General features: G+C 39.3%; 1 protein-coding gene across 5 annotated transcripts in view; it reads left to right on the top strand.

Annotated features, from left to right (window-relative positions):
- Positions 1-18,615, top strand: part of DMRT2 (doublesex and mab-3 related transcription factor 2) — a 52,012-nt gene that overhangs the window by 9,613 nt on the left and 23,784 nt on the right. For 4 of the 5 annotated variants that reach the window (XR_008713569.1, XR_008713570.1, XR_008713568.1 and 1 more), the window contains exon 4: positions 14,302-14,362. Coding sequence is in view for 2 of the 5 variants with exons in the window: in XM_055578224.1 (XP_055434199.1) it covers positions 14,302-14,362 (61 nt within the window). In the remaining 3 variants the exon portion in view is untranslated. Of the gene's footprint in view, positions 1-3,651; positions 4,512-14,301; positions 14,363-18,615 lie in introns of those variants that run through there. The other variant, XM_055578222.1, reaches the window with a different exon arrangement.

Genomic DNA, 18,615 nt, shown 5'->3' with positions numbered 1-18,615 from the left:
TTTGGGTTTTTCTGTAACGATGAATTATTAAAAAAAATTTCCCTCCAAACCCATAGAATATCTGACATCAAGAGTGAATATTAATGTAAACTATGGACTTTGGGTGATTATGATGTGACAGTGAAGATTCATGAGTTAAACTTTCCACGCTAGTGGGGATATTGATAAGGGGGAGGTTATACATGTGTTGGGGAAGGGGGAACATGGGAGATCTCTGTACTGTCCCCTCAATTTTGCCATGTCGGTTACGAAAGTTCCCTCTCTTTCTGACCCTTTGATGGCAGAAGTAGAAGACCTAGGCAAAGTCATGAAGCAAACAAGTTGCTTCTGTTTTCCCTTTTTTTTTAATGCCTAGATATTCTTTCAATTTGGTTAAAAAGTAATATGTATTTGCAATTGTGATAAAATACACATAGCATAAAAATCACTATCTTAACCATTTTTAAGTACACAGTCAGTGGTATTTAAGAATATTCACATTATGTACAACCATAACCGCCATCCCTCTCCAGAACTCTTCTCGCAAAACTGAAACCCTTTTACCCCCTAAACAATAATAACTCCTTGCTCCCCACAGCCCTTGACAAACTCCGTTCTCCTTTTATTTATTTATTTATGGCTGTGCTGAGTCTTCCTTGCTTTTGCGTGGGGCTTTTCTCTAGTTGTGGTAAGCAGGGGCTCCTGTCTAGTTGGGGTGTGTGGGCCTCTCATTGTGGTGACTTCTGTTGCAGAGCACAGGCTTTCTAGTGCTCAGGCTTCAGTTGTGATGCATGGGCACAGTAGTTGCTGGACTCTAGAGCACAGGCTCAGTAGTTGTGGCACACTTGTTTAGTTGCCCTTCAGCATGTGAGATCTTCCCAGAACAGGAATTACACCAGTGTCTCCTGCACTGGCAGGCGGAGTCTTAAACACTGAGCCACCAGTGAATTTGACTATTCTAGGTACCTCATATAAGTGGAGACATAATGTATTTGTCCTTTTGTGACTGACTGGTTTATTTCACTTAGAATATTGTCTTCAAGTTTTATTCATGTTGTAGCATATGTCAGAATTTCCTTCCTTTGTAAGACAGTAGTATCTGTTGCGTGTGTATGCCACATTTTCTTTATCCTTTGATCTGTTGATGAACACTTGGGTTGCTTCAATGCTGCTGTAAACGTGGGTGTGTAGCTATCTCTTCCCCTAGTCCCCACTTCCTGATTTCACTTTCCAGCTTCAAGAACTCCGTTTTCTCAAGTGTACACCCGTCCCACATGGTTTTCCTGTCTCCTAGCGAGTGAACCATCTTCATTCCTCACCAAGTTAGCTCTGCTTTGCCCAGAGAGGCTCCAGTGTCAGTCATGTACCTTTTAATGTGAGTTTAAGTGAGTGTGTTATCACATCATCTTCATTTAAAAGCTTAATTCTAATTGTAGACTGAAAGACTTGCATTAACTTGTATTAAGAAACTTTCTGGAATGTCTTCTGGAAAGTCTCAGCAGTGCTAAAGAGCAAAGAAATGGCTGAAGGTCAGGATGAAGTAAGAAAAGGAGAGTCTGCAATTCCCTGTAGAATAATAAAGACATCACTTCATTTTGAGGCTGGATTTTCAATTGGGACTAGAATTCTACTAGCCATCCTGATTTTATTTATTTTTGGATTAACTTTCTTTGTTCCTATTCTAGGTCTGTAAGCTTAGGCTTATTTCTTAATAAGCCCTAGGGCTGTTAGTTTTTGATATGGCTGGATTCTGCAGTTTGTACACTTTGGTTTGTGGCACCCACTTATATTTATTTTAATGCTTGTACCAAGCTTTTATCGTACTCTACCATCCTTAGTTATGTTGTTTTTTACCTTGTTATATCTGAACATGTTTAGAGTATGTGGTTATTCATGGAATTCAGTTTAATGAACATCGACTAAGAACTTTTTGTATGCCAGATACATGCTGATAAGTGGGCCTATATTATTTAGGTTCTTTTAAGTAGAAAAAAGAACCCAGAAGACTACTTGTTTTTTTTTTTTTTTCTTTTTTTTTAAATAAAATTTTATTTTAAAGAGAAGGACATAAGGAGGATGGAAATCTTGGCACTTAGCAGGTCTCCTAAAGACTGGGACATGGTCGGAACACTAAAAGTTGGTTCAGTCCAGGTCTGGCAACCTTGCTTCCTTGTTGTTCCCTTGGCAATTACTGTGTGACCTAGGGAAAGTAACTGAAAGTGCTAGTTGCCTATTCAATATCTACTCTCCTCTCCTTTAGTGACAGAGCCCTCGATTTATTTGGACTGGTGACAAGCCCAGCTAAAAGTCTGCATTTCCAGGCTGATCTGCATCTAGGTGTGGCAACCCACTCTAGTATTCTTGCCTGGAGAATCCCATGGAAAGAGGAGCCTGGCGGGCTCCAGTCCATGGGTCAGAAGAGTTGGACGTGACTGAGAGGCTTAGCACGCATGCACGTGGCTGTTGTGACACGGGTGGACAGCCATGGGTAGACTGCAGGGTATCGAACAGGGACGGAAACCACAAGGAGGAGCACATTTGGATTTTTTCTGTTTTGCATTCTTTATTCCTGGAATTTGGAAGAATCCTGTAGCACGTGATGACATTTAGGTTGGCAGCCATGTTCAAAGGAGGCTGAAGCAGAGAAATCAAAAAAGTCTAGATGCCTGTTTCTTTAGAGGATCTGCTATAGCAGCCCTCGATTGCTTTCCTCTGTTCATTTTTTATGGGAGATACCATGTGCATGAGCTGTTGTCACTGGCTCATGGTTACAAACAGCTGAATGTAATCCCTTTTGATAAAGTGGGGAGGGTTCCTCCATTCTGATGAAGCATCTGCTGGGTGTGCCTGCTTGCCTGCTTTTCCTCTGTTCCCACTCTCTTTTCTCTAATTTTCCTTCCCTTCTTTACTATTGTCTCTACGTGCATCTTTTGGCTTCTTTCTCTGCTATTGTTCCATCATACTGTAACTCCTTCCTCCATACCAAGAGTAGGATCCGATGAGTTCAGCTAATTCCTGTTGTCTTCTTTCATCCAAGCCTTACAGGTAAGGTACTTGGACTTGGTCTCCATGGGGAGTCCTGTGGTATAAGCCATGGTGCTCTCATTAGGAAACCTCTCACTGGCTATAGGGGGCTCTTGGAATATTAATATACTATATCCCCTTACAGATTAGTTAAAAATACGAATAAGACATGGTCCCTGCACCCTAAGGGCTCAGAGCCTACTGGAGCAGAAGCATACATATGCTTAGTGGGCTTTTTGTTTTGTTTTGTTCTTTACAAAAATCCAACTCTAAGTCAGATGACAGTGATAAAAGAGCTAACTTATGTTCTTCATTTTTGTCTGAAACTTTTCATGCATTATTTCATTTAATTCACACAAAGTTTAACTTGTGAAGTAGATATAATTGTTATCCTCACTTTACATGTAAGAACACAGGCTTAGAGAAGTGAAGTAGCCTGCCCAGGATCACACACTGGGGACTTGACTGTGTAGGGAAGAATCCCAGGTCACTGGAATTTCAGAGTGTACTCTTAACCTGCATCTTATGCAACCTCACAGAAATGAAACGAAGCTCCTTTTCATGCCCATATCTTGGTGTATGAGGACAGAGAGGTGGGAGATGTGAGTTCCAATTCATGCTTCCTCTTTCTGTCCTTTTACTTCTCAGATTTTGTTTCCATCTGTAAAACAAGGGTTGGTGAAATGGGCCTGAAAGACTTGGCTGTTGAAAGGCAGAGTTTGAATCCTGGTGGACCACATGCTTGTCACGTGGAAAGAAGACTCAACAGAACCCCTGAGCTGTGGTGGCTCTGGCTGGTCTATTCATCCTGGGCTCCATCTGTAGTGTTAATCCTCTGGAAAGAGACTCTTTAAAATCCACTTTATGTGGAATAAAACTAAATTGTCCAGGGGGACATCTGAAGCATGAACCAGAGGATATGTTTAAGAAGCTTACCCTGATGCTGAAAAGCCTCCAACAGGAAACAGACATGGCTCATAGTCACTAAGTCAGCGCTAGTCTACTTTTTATATGGCATTTCTCTTCCTTTCTCCACTCACTTAAATGACCATATTCTTAATATGAACCTGTTCCCTTAGATTGCTTGCAGGAGGCAGCATGGCAAACTGGAATGCATACAGGCTTGGAGTTAGGTTAAAGCAATTTAAAATCTAGCTCATCCTTGGCCAGTCATCTCACTTTTCTGAACTTCCTCTTTTCCTTCTGTGCAGTGGAGACAATAACATCAGAATTGTTCAGAGGATTAGGTAGTTTAATGTGTATAAAGGGCTTGATCCAAATCAAGTTGCTTTCCCTACCTTTGACCCGTGATATTCCCTAGAAGGTATTTCTCTGCACCAAGAGTCTGTAACTTCAAACAGTCTACAAGAATTACATGGTTTTAAAGACTAATTATTAAGATGGAAAAATTTAGCCTCAAGATTCTACAGAACTGTAGACTATGTCATTTAATTTTATAACATAATAAACATTTTATTATAGCATGTGTATAATAAAATAAATAAATTCTGTAATAAAATATAATAAATGCTATAATAAAAATGAGCCATTTTGTACCCACTCATAATATGGACTTCTTTTCTAGATTTTAAACTATTAAAAAAATAGGTGAAGAATGTACATGGTGCAAGACTACAAAGGATATACACTGTAAAGTAAGCTCCTGAATCCCCTCTTCAGAATCAACTGCTATTGCTCATTCATTACATATCTTTCCAGAGATAATCTATGAACACAGATGCGTGAATGGGAGATGACATGTGCAGAGTTCTGCACTTTGTCTTTAGTACTGTATCCTGGGACACATTCCATGCCAATTCATGTTGAGCTGCTTTAATGTTGACTTAATGTAGACTCTGTGTCTTGAACTAGATTCTCAGAGATAACCTTCTCAGATGGTATAGAGTCCGCCTGCAATGCAGGAGGCCCAGGTTCAACCCATGGGTCGGGAAGATCCCCTGGAGAAGGGCATGGCTACCCACTCCAGTATTCTTGCCTGGAGAATTCCATGGACAGAGGAGCCTAGCTGGCTACAGTCCCTGGGGTTGCAAAGAGTTGGACACCACTGAGCGACTAACACACAGTATAGTCCACTCTCTATATCCGTGGATTTCACATTCACAGTTTCAACCAATGAGCTGCCATTCAGTTGAATTAGTGAATGCAGGACCCTCAGTACTGAGGGGTGACTGTATTCATTGTACTGCACCATTATATCTACAGGATTTGAGCTTCACAAATTTTGGTATCTGTCAGGGTTCTCAGAACCAATCTCCCCATCCATTCCCTTTGTATACAGAGAGAGAGGCCTGTGCAAACTTTCACTGTGTAGAGGAGGACACTGGCTTACAGGAGTGTGAACTGTTCAAGGTTGCAGATCCCTTAATTTTCATTCTGGTGAGCTTTCCTTGTCACCAAGCTGTGGATGAGTATAGGTGTGTGCACAGACGTGTGTGAGCACACTGGCCAGTGAGTTAGCTAATACCTACTACTTGTGACATGGTACCTTTCATTTAAAAGTTATAACAAGCCTTTCATTTAAAAGTCATAACAAGAGATACAGACACAAATGAGGAGAGTGAGCTTAAGTAAAGAATCTGTTCAAGGTTTTTGGTTCTCTCAGGCTCTAAAATCCATACCCTTTGGCACTGCACCCAACTTTCTCTCTCCTTCTTAGAGGTGAGAGTTTCAGGAAAGTGGGGACAAAGGATGCAAAGTGGTGTAAAGTGATTAGATTTTGATTAAATGTGAAGTACTTCTCTGGTGGCTCAGACGGTAAAGAATCTGCCTGCAACGTCGGAGACCTGAGTTCAATCCCTGGGTTGGGAAGATCCCCTGGAGGAGGGCATGGCTACCCACGCCAGTATTCTTGTCTGGAGAATCCTCATGGACAGATGAGCCTGGTGGGCTACAGTTCAGGGGTCACAAAGAGCTGGACACGACTGAGCGACTAAGTGTGCACACACATACTTCCAGTAAAACAAATGACTTTGTTGAATCTTGAGGGAAAGGCACATTGTGTTGTATTGGCAGAGGTGAGGGTGGCTGGGAAGATGGGTCGTTAGGAAGTGTGGGTCAAAGTTGCCTGCAGGTGTGGTGAGGGCATCACAGCTTCATGATGACAGCCCAGTCTGTAGGCTCTCTCAGAATGACACCACTAAGTGACATCTTGTTTGTAAGAACCAAACCTGTCAGCCAACTTGGTCAGCATCCCACTTCCTTCTTTTAAACCATGGCATGTGTTGCCCAGTTTCATTTCCCTCTTTCCCCTGGAATGTGCTCCCTTATCAGACTTGGAAGACAAAATCATTCGAGCCACCTTCACTCACAGTGAAAACACCACTGTATTTGTCATTTAGGTTATAGGTTTAGATTCCTGCAAGGCCTGTCTTGCAGCACTGAATCACAGTGGATCCTAAGGCTGTGTCCATGACAGTGGATTGTGAACAGTAGATGACATAGTAATGTGGCCACAGCCATGCTGGCTGGCTGCCTCCGGCCAGGATCTGCCTTTTTCTGGCAAGTTGAAAAGCACTCCCTGCTCACAGGTAGTGTCATAAATGTTTCCTCCCTATTTTGCATTGAATATGTGTGTGTATGTGAGTGTATGTATAATCTTTTTTTCTTTCCTCTTTTATTCCCTTATCATGTAGCATAAAATGTATTAATTTTATATCAGTATTTAAATATTATTACTTAATATTTTATTATTTATTATTATTTTACATCATAGTTTATAAGTTATGGGATACAATGAAGAGTAAACATGACTTAAGGACTTTACCTCCGGTTTGTTCTGAGGTGGAGGTTACTGTGACTTCAGCCTACACAAGATAGTTATATCATGTTAGGCAGAATTATTACCTTATTACTGTTTTATTTAAAGATCAAGTATGGTTTAAAGAGATGCATGTGGATGCCAATTTGACAAAGGGTTAATCTTACCATGTGATCTTGGTGGGGCGCAGTGTGCCCAAGATTAAACATAATTTTTGGTGTGTCTGAGAGGGTGCTTCCCAATGAGATCAGCATTTGAGTCGGAGGACTCTGTAAAGTAGACTGCTCTCCCCACTGGGGATGGGCATTGTCCAGTCCATCGAGGGCCCAAATAGAATGAAAGACAGAGGAAGGAAGAATGAGTCCCTTTTTCCAGCCTCACTGCATGAACTCAGACATCTTATCTCATCTTCTGCCTTTGGACTGAGGTTTACACTTGGCTCTCCTGGTTTTCAGGCATTTGGACTCATACTGAATTATGCCATTGGCTGTCCTGGGTCTCCAGCTTGCAGATGGAAAGAATTTCAACCTCCATAATCTCATGAATCAGTTCCTCATCACTCACAACTCTTGTAGCTTTCCCACTGAAAACTCATGGGGTTGGAGTTTATAAATTTAACTCCAGAGCTCTGCTTGCCTTTTGGTGCACCTGCTACCAGGCAGTGGTGATTAGTTATGGTCTCATGGATCAGATAGATACTGAGGAAACATGGATTGGCATGCTTTTCCATCCAGCTAGGGGAACTAAGGGAACATGCTTCATAAACCTCTTATTGGGATGTACATACTTTTTGTATAATTTTGTGCAAGATAACGAATATTCTATGCCTTTCTGTTCTTGTCCATAAAGTGGAATTACTTACATATATGTCATCAGGATGTCACACAGATTTAAATTAGGTCTTGTATTGTGTGCACTCAATAAGTATATGCTAACTTTGGATAATTATTATATCGATGTTCATAGTTTTGCAAAAATGGATTTTCCTGGCAGCTATATTCTGTGTTCTAACCTGTCTTTTTTATTTGTGGGAAAGCCTTTTAGCTTACAGCCTATCTTTGTGATCAAGAAAGATTTTTAGAATGTGGATGTTCATAACCAATAGGTTCCCAGATCACTGCCAGACATAGTGCTGATTTTTAAACAAGTTGTATTTTCCTAGACTATACTATTTTGAAACACTTAACCAGAATCCAACACTCTTTCTGAGAAGGTAAAGGATGCAATTTTTTCATAATTCATTGCTATAAAAACATGGATACTTATGAGCAAAGAATAATTCAGTTTTTTTCAGTATCTAATTTTCTGATAATGAAGTAATGACTGAAAATGGCTTATACTCAAGGTGAAGCCTACTGAGGATGAGAATGCCAGATATTAGATGTTGCCAAATCAGGACAGGATAGAAATGTACCTCTTTCCAGACTCTTACTGTAATCCTTAGGTCTTTTATTCGCAGGAGACCTAAACCCTAAATAATACAGAATAAACTAGGACACTGAAATGAAGGTAGGGGCAGGGGTATTTGAAAGGCATATTCATGATTCATTTATGCTTGTTCTCAAAATTCAATGTATCTTGAATAATTTTGATAGTGTATCCTGCAGATTTAGGGCATCAAAAAAAGAAAGTTTTTTGATGTAGACTAGATTTTGGGTTTGCAGAAATACCGCTGCCCTCCATAAACTGATATGTGCCTGGGAAAAGAATATCCACTCACCAGCTCCTGCTGACAGGACTGTATACTGGGTGTTGTGTTAGAATACTTTGTGTTGCAAGTGACAGAAATCTAACCCTTAAGCATTTAGTTTAAACAGAAATGAAGAATATTTGAAATACAGGGGTTTCTTATATAATTGAAGAAGGATTTATAAATAAAATCTCAAAAGAAGCAAGGAAATGTTCAGGCTTCCCTTCAGGAACAACTGGAACTGGGACATTTATCTCTGTACCGGATTCTCTCATGTCTAACATCTATCATTGCTTCTTCTTGCGGTATTCTTCCTTCATTCGCTCTCATTGCAGACCAAGTCCCTCCCAAGCGTCATATTTCATAGCTTTCACCCCTGAGAATACTGAATTCCTACCTTTGTTCCATTTAAAAGTCCTGGGAAAGAACTCTGATTGGTCAGGCTTGGGTAAAGTACCAACCTTGGACCAATCAACCCTAGCCAGGAAGATGAAGAGATAGGGCCTACGCATTGCTACCAGAGACCAGAAGAGAGACTCCTGAGTCAAGTAGACCCCATTTGGTACCAACCACAGTTTGCTAGTCCTAGGTCTCTTTAGGTACTCAGGCATCTCTTCATTTCCTGAAAAAATCCTATATACTTGGTATGTTCCTATGCTGAAATCCAGGTATGGAAATCTGGAGGAACTCTGGATGATGTACCTGCAGACCACATAATAATCTCTGGCCCAGGGGAAAAGATCCTCTTGGCCATAGGATAAAGATGTAGAGAAATTTCTCGCACCACACACCCTAAAGGAACACACATTTCTTAGAGCCGGGGTGAACATGAGCACTTTGGCATTTTCTTTTCTCCATAAAAAGACATATCAAACCACTAACACATTCATTTCCCTAACTTCCTTTGCAAAGGCTCATCCTACCTCCCCATCTTTGAAATACTCAGTGGAGACACTCACTGGCTTTGATATCACAAATAATTTTTTCTTTGGGATGAAGGTGTTTGCTGAGGCAGCAGATTTCCCTGCTTGATTCTTTATTTGTGCATGAAAATATAATAGGTCTGCAGTTTTAATCCTGGACCAGAAAGAACATAAAACATGTTTGATCTCTGGTTCGTGATGGAGCTCCTTAGGTCTTGGATAGATTACTTCTGAATAGGTGCCCTTTGCTCAGAATTCCAGCGAGTACTCCAGGGCAAAGATAAACTGTGTCTCCAGAGATGAAAGGACAGTTATTTTTCCACAAAACCTCATAAATCAGTTTTGATATTGTTTTTGTTTGATTTGACTTTTTTTTCAGGCACAACATTAGGGCTGTTCGATCCGTTTAATTGAAAATATTTGTATAGAGTCCTGGGTTTTCTATTGTGATGAAAAGTGTTACCTCAAGAAACGAGCTGATAAATTGCAAGGCAAAGTGAAATGAACATCCACCCAGCAACAGGGTCTGAGAGTCCAACATCTGATTGTACTTAGTGAGGAGGAAACTTGAAAAAAAATCAACCACTTTCATTTCTTGCTTCTTTTATCCTTAAGCTCAGCAATAAACTAGCACTCTTTGGTTAAAAAGTCAAGGGAACAGATGTATCATACTGGTGCTTCAGCATGTATATTTCAAGCGGAGCAGGTAAAGTATGCGAATGCCTCTCAACCCTTAGTGGGGAGAGCCTCAAGGAGCATGTGCCACGCTGCTGTCAGTCACCAGGGCACTTCCCTGAAATTATAGCTCCTCTAGTTAGCTGGGGAGAGGGCAATGGCACCCCACTCCAGTACTCTTGCCTGGAAAATCCCATGGACAGAGCAGCCTGGTAGGCTGCAGTCCACGGGGTTGCTAAGAGTTGGTCACGACTGAGCGACTTCACTTTCACTTTTCACTTTCATGCATTGGAGAAGGAAATGGCAACCCACTCCAGTGTTCTTGCCTGGAGAATCCCAGGGACGGGGGAGCCTGGTGGGCTACCATCTATGGGGTCGCGCAGAGTCGGGTACGACTGAAGCGACTTAGCAGCAGCAGCAGCAGCAGCAATTCGCTGGAGCTTGGTACAAAGGGATGCACTTCTGGAGGCTGGCTGCTTATTTCACAGAGAGGAAGTAAGTGGTTGTCCTGTACAGAGCTGAAACACCGACATTTGACAACTGGTAGGTCACAAGCGGAGCCTGGAAACAATACTGTTGAAAACTAGGGACAAACCTCAGAGGCAGTTTAAAAAGGCACTGAGTGCAAGGTCTTGCATTCTGTCCCGGAAGACCTGGGTTGTGTTCCACCCGGCCCTTGCTAGTCAGAGGAAGTTATTTAGTTTCTGCTCCTAAAAACTGGGCCTATCTGTGTTTGCCTCGGAGAACTTTTAGGATGAATGACAGTGCGTGCGTCTGTGTTCGGTCTCTCAGTCCTGTCCACCTCTTTGTGACCCTTTTGGACTGAAACCTATCAGACTCCTCTGTCCATGGGATTTTCCAGGCAAGAAAGCTGGAATGGATAGCCATTTCCTCCTCCAGCGGATCTTCCTGACCTGGGGATCAAACCCGCCATTCCTGAGGCTCTGACCGTGCAGGTGGATTCTTTACCTCCTGAGCCTACTGAATAACAGTAGTGTGCATAAAATGATTTTCTTATGCTCTAGTGTAGAGTGTATTTTTTTTTTTAATTAGAATTCATTACATATAAGAAAGGCTTCATTCAACTTTTTAAATTCAAAAGCTGGAAAGGACCTTTGAAACGATCTGGTTCGACTTCCTCATTTTGAGAGACTTCCTGATTTTGAGGCAGTGGCTTTTCCCAGGAAAGGATGGGCATAATAGGCTGGAAAAGGCACATGTTTCAGCCTTAGCATGGTGCTCCTGCTAAACCATGCTACTGTCAGACTCTAAGTGCCACCAGGGCAGGGCCCCCAGAGGTGTATTCAATGCCTGTTATGATGCCTGGCGTTCAGTGAAAGTTTGTCCAGTTGGTAAATGAAACTCAGGGATGCTAAACTTTAACCAGAAGAGATCATTTTTTTGCTTTGTGTTTCAGCTTTTATGTCTTTCTGAAGAGTCAATGAACAAAATATTGTGAACTTCTTATTATATAAGACAAATTACTAAGCAGCCTAATATGTGTACTGAACAAAAAAATGGGATATTTGAAGGAAAACTGCTAACTGATGTATGACAGTGCAGTTGAAACCCTAATCATTCTTAGGCTGTTAGGAAATACTTTTTTAGATGTCTGCTTTACACCTAGGATTATGATGTGTTAAATTGAGAAGAGAGGTTAAATGATTGTGGTTACCAAACATCCTACAGAATATGCACAAACAAACAAAACTAGTGAACAAACTGTTCCCTTGATAGTCCCCAAATGCCTTTAGGAATTAGTAATGGCTCACATCTATTTTTCCCCAAGAGTTAGGATCAAATAAAGATGCCTATCCCTCTTCTCAAAAACACCCTTTTTGTAGGCTCAGGCCGGGATTCTTGGCCTGGTTTTCTGCATGGCTATGCGCGCTTTGCTCAGTAAGTGAATGGAATCCACAGAGAACCCCTTGACCACTGTTGGCCAGCTGCCATCCACTACTCCTACCTCTTCCTGCCATGTAAGGAAGGATGGCCAGATGAAGGGTAGTTAGACTCTGAAGGTCTGGCACATGGGGCTTCAGTGTTCCAAACTAGAGGAGCTTCTGTTGAATCTGTCCTTCTTTGTTGGGGAGCAGAGCTAGATAGGAGCAGGTGGCTTCCCAGGCAGTCTCATACTTGGTGCCTTGATGCTCTGTAAATATGTGTCCAATTGTTATTCAGGCTGCATGGGAGAAGCATGAGTGGTGCTCTGCTTCTCTCTTTTCCCAAATAATTCAGCCCCAAACATACTTATCTTTTTGAAACAAAGCCTTGCATTCTGATTGAGTAGGGTTATTTGTTCACCTAAATGATTGAGCAAGCCTCTTATGGTGGCAGTTTAAACAAGGTCACCATGGACAGCCTTGCAGGTCATATGTAAATGACATCTGCTGGAGTTGTGCAGACTTCGCATTATGATCTTGTTTCCCTGAGTTTAAATAATTCTTATTATTTTTCGTGTGTTTCCCTGGGAGAGGGGCCACACACAGTCCCACCTCACACAATTTATAACTCAGTTCTTTTCTAACCTTGCAAAGTGCTCTCGGTAACATGAGTGCTAGGAAAAATAATTTTTTCCATCTTGCTATAATTCTAGTGATATTTTTAGCACCTCTTAAATACTAGCACCCCAGGCAACTCCTTCCTGACCTACCTCTTAATCTGGCTCAGTATGGAATAGAATATAAAAAAGAGAAAAAAAGAAATTTGTGGTAATGAGAGATCACTGGAGACATTTACAAGCTCATAAAATATAGGTGAACTTCCAATGTGTGATGCTTATCCAATGTGTGGATCAGCATTTTTCAGAATTCACTGAATATACAAAAAATTAGGAGTCAAATCTGTTTTGGTTTATTTTGTTCCTCGTCAATGAAGGAAATAATGAACTATAAACTGTAAGACTTAATATCATTTCAAAGGGTTTTCATGTGTATGATGTAATTTCTTTTTAAGGTGCAAACTTTTCAGTTCATAATACTTTACTGTTGTTCATTATTGGTCCATGTAATTCCCTCTTATTTTATTATTTTTCCCCCTAATTCCCCAACCTCCGCTTCAAGTTCCCTCTCCCCAATATATTTCCAGCTAATATGTTGATAATGAGTCTTTAAAGATGTGTGTGTGTTACTAAAATATAGACTGCTGTTTGAAACATATTTGTGTTTTTAATTGTGATTCAATCTTGTATTTAATATCATATGGCTGTAGCTAGTTAGCTCAGTATTTTTAACTACTGCAAGGTATTGTATAGTCAGCATCCACTGTATTTAAAAAATATTTTAAAAATTCTGGTAAAATATGCATCACATAAAATTTACCATTTAACTATTTTCAAGTGTACAGTTCTTTGGCATTAGGTACATTCACATGATTCTACAACCATCACTCTTGTCTTTCTGCAGAACTTGTTCATTTTACCAAACCAAAAGTTAACTGTTAAACACGAACTCCGCATTCTCCTTTCCCTTCAGCCTCTGGCAACCACCATTGCATCTACTGAATTTTGTTATTCCCCTACTGATGGACACGGAGGCTATTTGCAAGTCCCAGTACCACAAACCCTACCACCACCACTGACCTCATATAGATCCCCCATGAAGCTGTGCAAGAATTTCTCTGGCTTAATAGAACTAGAAGGAGATTTTGGAATCATAGAGGATACATGGTTTTCTAGAAAGACTGTACCAGTTTACAGTTTCCCCAAAGGTATCCCAAAGTTTCTATTTTGCTATATCCTGCCTTCTCTAGAATTAGCTACTTTTAATTTTCTTCAGTGGTAATAGTCTTATTTTCACTTAAATTTCTTTGTTTACTGAAGAATCTGAGCATCTCTTAATATTCTTTTTAGTTACTCGGGCTTCTGTTTCTGAGAATTACCTTTGTAATACTTTGCTCATTTTAAAATTGGAATTCCCACTTTTTCCTTATGGATTTTCAGGAGTTGTTTGGATATTATTTGGTGCAAAATTCTTGCTGGTTTTGTGTTAAAAGTATTTCCCCCTAAATTCTCATTTCTTAATTTGTCTATGGTGTTCTTTATTATTTTTTAAACTTTTTATTTTGTATTGAGGTATAGCTGATTAACAAACAATATTGTGAATTTCTAGTGAACAGCAAAAGGACTCAGCCAAATGTACCAATTGTCCCCCAGACTCCCCTGGGAAGTTGATTGTTGATGATCAATTTCCATCTGACAGTGGAAACTGATAATCCTTTTTTTTCCTTTCCAGGTGGGCAGTGGCTCATCACCTCCCATGATCCATCTCGTCTCAGTTGGGGGACAACATCAAGGTAGCTTTGTCCTCTCTACCTGAAAAATTCTAGCATCGCTATTTGTACCAGAAGTCAGCCTTGCGAAATTCCTGTTTTTCTAACTTGCAAATTTCCTGTTTTTCTAATTTGTAACAAACTAGCCAGCAATGATGACAAAATAGGATTCCAGGGGCCAGGAGCACAGGGGAATCATTAGGTTACCACCACCTATTTCTCTTTCATCTTTTTTATTCTCCAAGAAACACATTTTATTGTTTTTGTTTTTGTTGTTCCCGAGTAACTTTATTTTGACACAATCAAATCATCAGTTTTTTAATGTTAGCATTTATGTTTTTAGTGTCTTGTTCCAGAAGTCTTCCACTAACCCTATATAAAAAATGTACTATTGTACATTTTCTTTACATTTTTTGTTCCCTCATATCTCATCTGTATTTTCTTCATAAAGTTACATCTCACATTTGTGCCTTTAATCCATCTGAAGTACACCTTTTTTTACTAGTCTCGTATAAGGTCCAGCCTTATTTTGCCTTATCTTGGTGACCTACTTTCCCATTAGAATTTATTACTATAAACGATTCATCCTTTTCTTCTTCTTTTGTGGCACCAGCTTTATCTCACATTAGTTCCTGTGTATGTGTGGTGCTGCTTCTAAGAACTCTGTTCTTTGCCATTGGTCTGTTTGCCTATTCCTGGTTCAGTGCCATGCTGTCTGCACAGCTTTGTAATATGTCTCAGTATCTGGTGGGGTGAGTGTCTCCTCCTTGACTGTCTGTTTCAAAATCGCCTTAGCTATTTGTGGAATTTCACTTTCCCATATACATTTTAGAATGAGTTTATGGAATTCTTTAAAAAATCCCCTTGGAAATTTGATGAGATTGCCTTGAGTACATAGATTAATTTGAGAAGCATTGACATCATTCCAGTATTTCTGTATTTATTCAGATTTTCCTTTATGTACTTTAATAGAATATTTTTAGTGTTTATTTTATAAAGGTCATCTATTGTTAGTTCCTAGATACCTTGTAATTTTTGTTATTGTAAATGGCATCTTCTTTCTACTTCATCATTGCCAGCATAGAGGGATATTAACTGCTTTTGTAGATTTATCTTATAACACTCTTGCTAAACTCTAGAAGTTCTAATATTAATACTTTATTGAAACTCTTGAGTTTTCTCTGTGGATAATGCTATTATCTTAGCACAGTAAGTTTTATCTTCTTTGTCTAATCATTATACTTCTTAAGTCTTTTTTTTTTTTTCTTTTTTGCCTTATAGCATTTGTCAGTTTCTCTTGTTAAATGAAGAAGTGATATGGGGCATTCTTGTTTGGTATTCATTATTAGTGGAAATAAGTGAAATGTTTCTCTATTATATGTGATGTTTAATATAGGTGTGTGGCATGTAGTTTATTTAAACTCAGGGAAACAGTTCTCTTGGATCACTGATCTTTATTGAATGCTTTGTTTGCATGTTCTTAGGTAATCACATGATTTTTCTTCCTTCCTTCCCACATCACATCATTAAGCATCTGTCCTATGTCAAAGAATGCTGAGAGGATAAAGTGAGAATTGGAGATTATGGGCAGACTTTTTGGAGATAATGAACAATACCAGGGGCAGTTAAATCTATGGCTCTTTAGGGCTTCATAGGAAGCAGTTGAAGGGATTGTGAGAGAAAAAAAAAATCTCATTAAAATTGTATAATATGGTGATTAAAAGTAAATTTATTGGGTATTTACTGTGTGTCAGGATCTTAGTTTGCAACTTTAGAGCTGTTATGTCTCTTTAAGCCTCATAATAACCATGTGAGGTGGAATTATTCTCACATTTTAAGGTAGAAGAAACAAAGGCTTAAAGAAGTTGAATAACTTCTTGTTTTCTTGGAATGTTGTGAATGCTGATTGCCTTGAGGAGAGAAACCAGGAAATGGGGGAAAAGGAGTAAAAGGGAAAATTTCACAGATTCTCTTTTGTTGTTGTTGTTCAGTCACTAAGTCACGTCTGACTCTGCAACCCCATGGACTCAGGCACACCAGGCTTCCCTTTCCTTCACTATCTCCTGGAGTTTGCTCAAACTCACATCCATTGAGTTGGTGATGCTATCTAACCATCTGGTCATCTGCCGCCCTCTTCTCCTTTTGCCTTCAATCTTTCCCAGCATCAGAGCCTTAGCAAGCAATAGAGCTAGTGTTCAGACTCAGATCTCTTTCCAAAGCTCATGTCTTTCCCACACACTGTTATTGTATTCCTTAAAAAATCTCTATTGATAATATAAAAGAGATATAAAGATGAAACCCAGTCAGTCATCAAAAGCAAAACAAAATAATTCCATCTCAATATGCTATAAATTTGGGGAAAAGAAAAATGAACTAGAGCTCCTTTGAGAAATTACCAGTTTCAGGACTGGGACCATGAAGGTACAAGATGATCTTGGAACATGTTGTTGCCAGAAAGTAAGAGAAGTTCTCGTAAAAAATGATAGGGACCTGTCAAAAGGGTACAAGAACCAGCTAAAGGGGCTCCTGATGGTCAAATCTGGAAAAATTTGAGCATCAAAAGAAATAAGAACAGTAATTAGTTGTAGTCCATTGAATAAAGTGAGAATCCATGAGTCTGTACTAACAAATATATAAATTGAAATAGAAAAAAAGATTCTTCCTTTTGTACACATGATAAACCTGGAGGGAGTGGTGTAGTTGGGAAAATCACTATTTTGCAGCCATCACTGCAGAGATTGTTTTAGGCTTGAATCATCAATGGATGCTAAATTCCCATGTGAAGCAGAATGTTTGCATGGTCTTGAAATGTCTGTCCAGAGGTGTTTTTTTTTTCCTTTAGTGCAAGGAAGGAAAATAATAAATATACAGTGGAAAAATTGGACAACACCTTAAGTTAGTAATAAAAATCATTTTCACCAAAAATGGGCTTGTGTGGCTCTAGATTTGATACTTCAAGGGTGCAGCATCATGGTCTATAACCAAATCTGATTATAAGGAAACATGAACCAAACCCAAACTGAGGAATATTTTATAAAATAGTATTCTATATAATAGCTGACCTGTCCTGAAGGACTGAGAACTGTTTCAGTTTAAAAGAGATGAAAAGGACATGACATGTAAAATTCAATACTGTTTGTGATCCTTAACTATATCCTATCCTGGAGAAAGGAATGTTATTAAAAAAAAAAGGCATTTGGTACAATTGATAAAACTAGATTATTGACTGTAGATGAGATAAAACTGTGTGTTAAATTTCTTGAATTAGATAGCAATTGTAGCACCATATAAACACTTTGCTTTTAAGGACTATATATTGAAATATTAAGGGGAAATGGAGCATTTTCTAATGGCTCAGAAAGGAAATAAATAATAAAATATGTACAGGTAGAAGAATGAGAAAACAAATGTGGCACGATGGTAATAAATTAGTGAATCTGAGTAAAGGCAATATGGAAGTTCTCTATACAATTTTTGCATATTTTCAGAAATTATGAAATTATTTCAGAATGAAAAAAATATTGAGTAAGAACTAGTAAAGCCCTTTGTCGAAAGTACTGACAGATTTGACCCGTACCATCTGTGTTTTCCCACAGAATGGATGACGGACACTCCCAAATTACACATTTGTCCCCGAGATGGACTTTCTAGAAGCAGAAAGCTTCTTGTTGGTTATCTGCCTTCTCTTGCTTGTAAATTCAGTACCATTATTAAAAAGAAAGGAGGCGTTTGTTAGTGAATAGAGGTTTTTATTGTTTTCCTTTGCTCAGAATGGTGGATGCCAAGCCTAAGCCTTGCCAAGACTGTTTCCCAATTTGATGTATTTATAATAATAATCTTTAAGAAATCAACCCTCAGTGACACCCTGCACCCGAGGGGAGTGAAAAACCACTGACTTTTGTTTAGTCTCTGCTGTGCTCCAGGATTCTGCATGGAGCTCAGAGTCATGTTGGGGATGTGTTTTGTGTGGTGCCAAGCAAGTCACCCAGATTGTGTTATCACCAATGCTTTGCTTAGAAGTGAACAGAAATTCTGTAAGTTGCATAATACTTCTATTTTTTTCTTTAAAATGAATTTAAAATTTATAGTGAATACATATAAAATTGTGATGATATACATATAATGTATACTATAAAATTTATAAGATAATCATTTAAAGCATACAGCTTAGTGGCGTTAAGTACGTTCATATTGCTGTGCTACTATCATCGCCTTCCATCCACAGATCTTTTCATCTTGAAAAGCTGAAATTCTGCATTTATTAAACAGTAACTTCC

This window comes from Bubalus kerabau, chromosome 4 (genome assembly GCF_029407905.1).
Source record: "Bubalus kerabau isolate K-KA32 ecotype Philippines breed swamp buffalo chromosome 4, PCC_UOA_SB_1v2, whole genome shotgun sequence".
NCBI classification, from domain to species: domain Eukaryota; kingdom Metazoa; phylum Chordata; class Mammalia; order Artiodactyla; family Bovidae; genus Bubalus; species Bubalus kerabau.
Note: the sequence above shows the minus strand (reverse complement) of the source record. Positions and strands in the feature narration are given on the sequence as shown.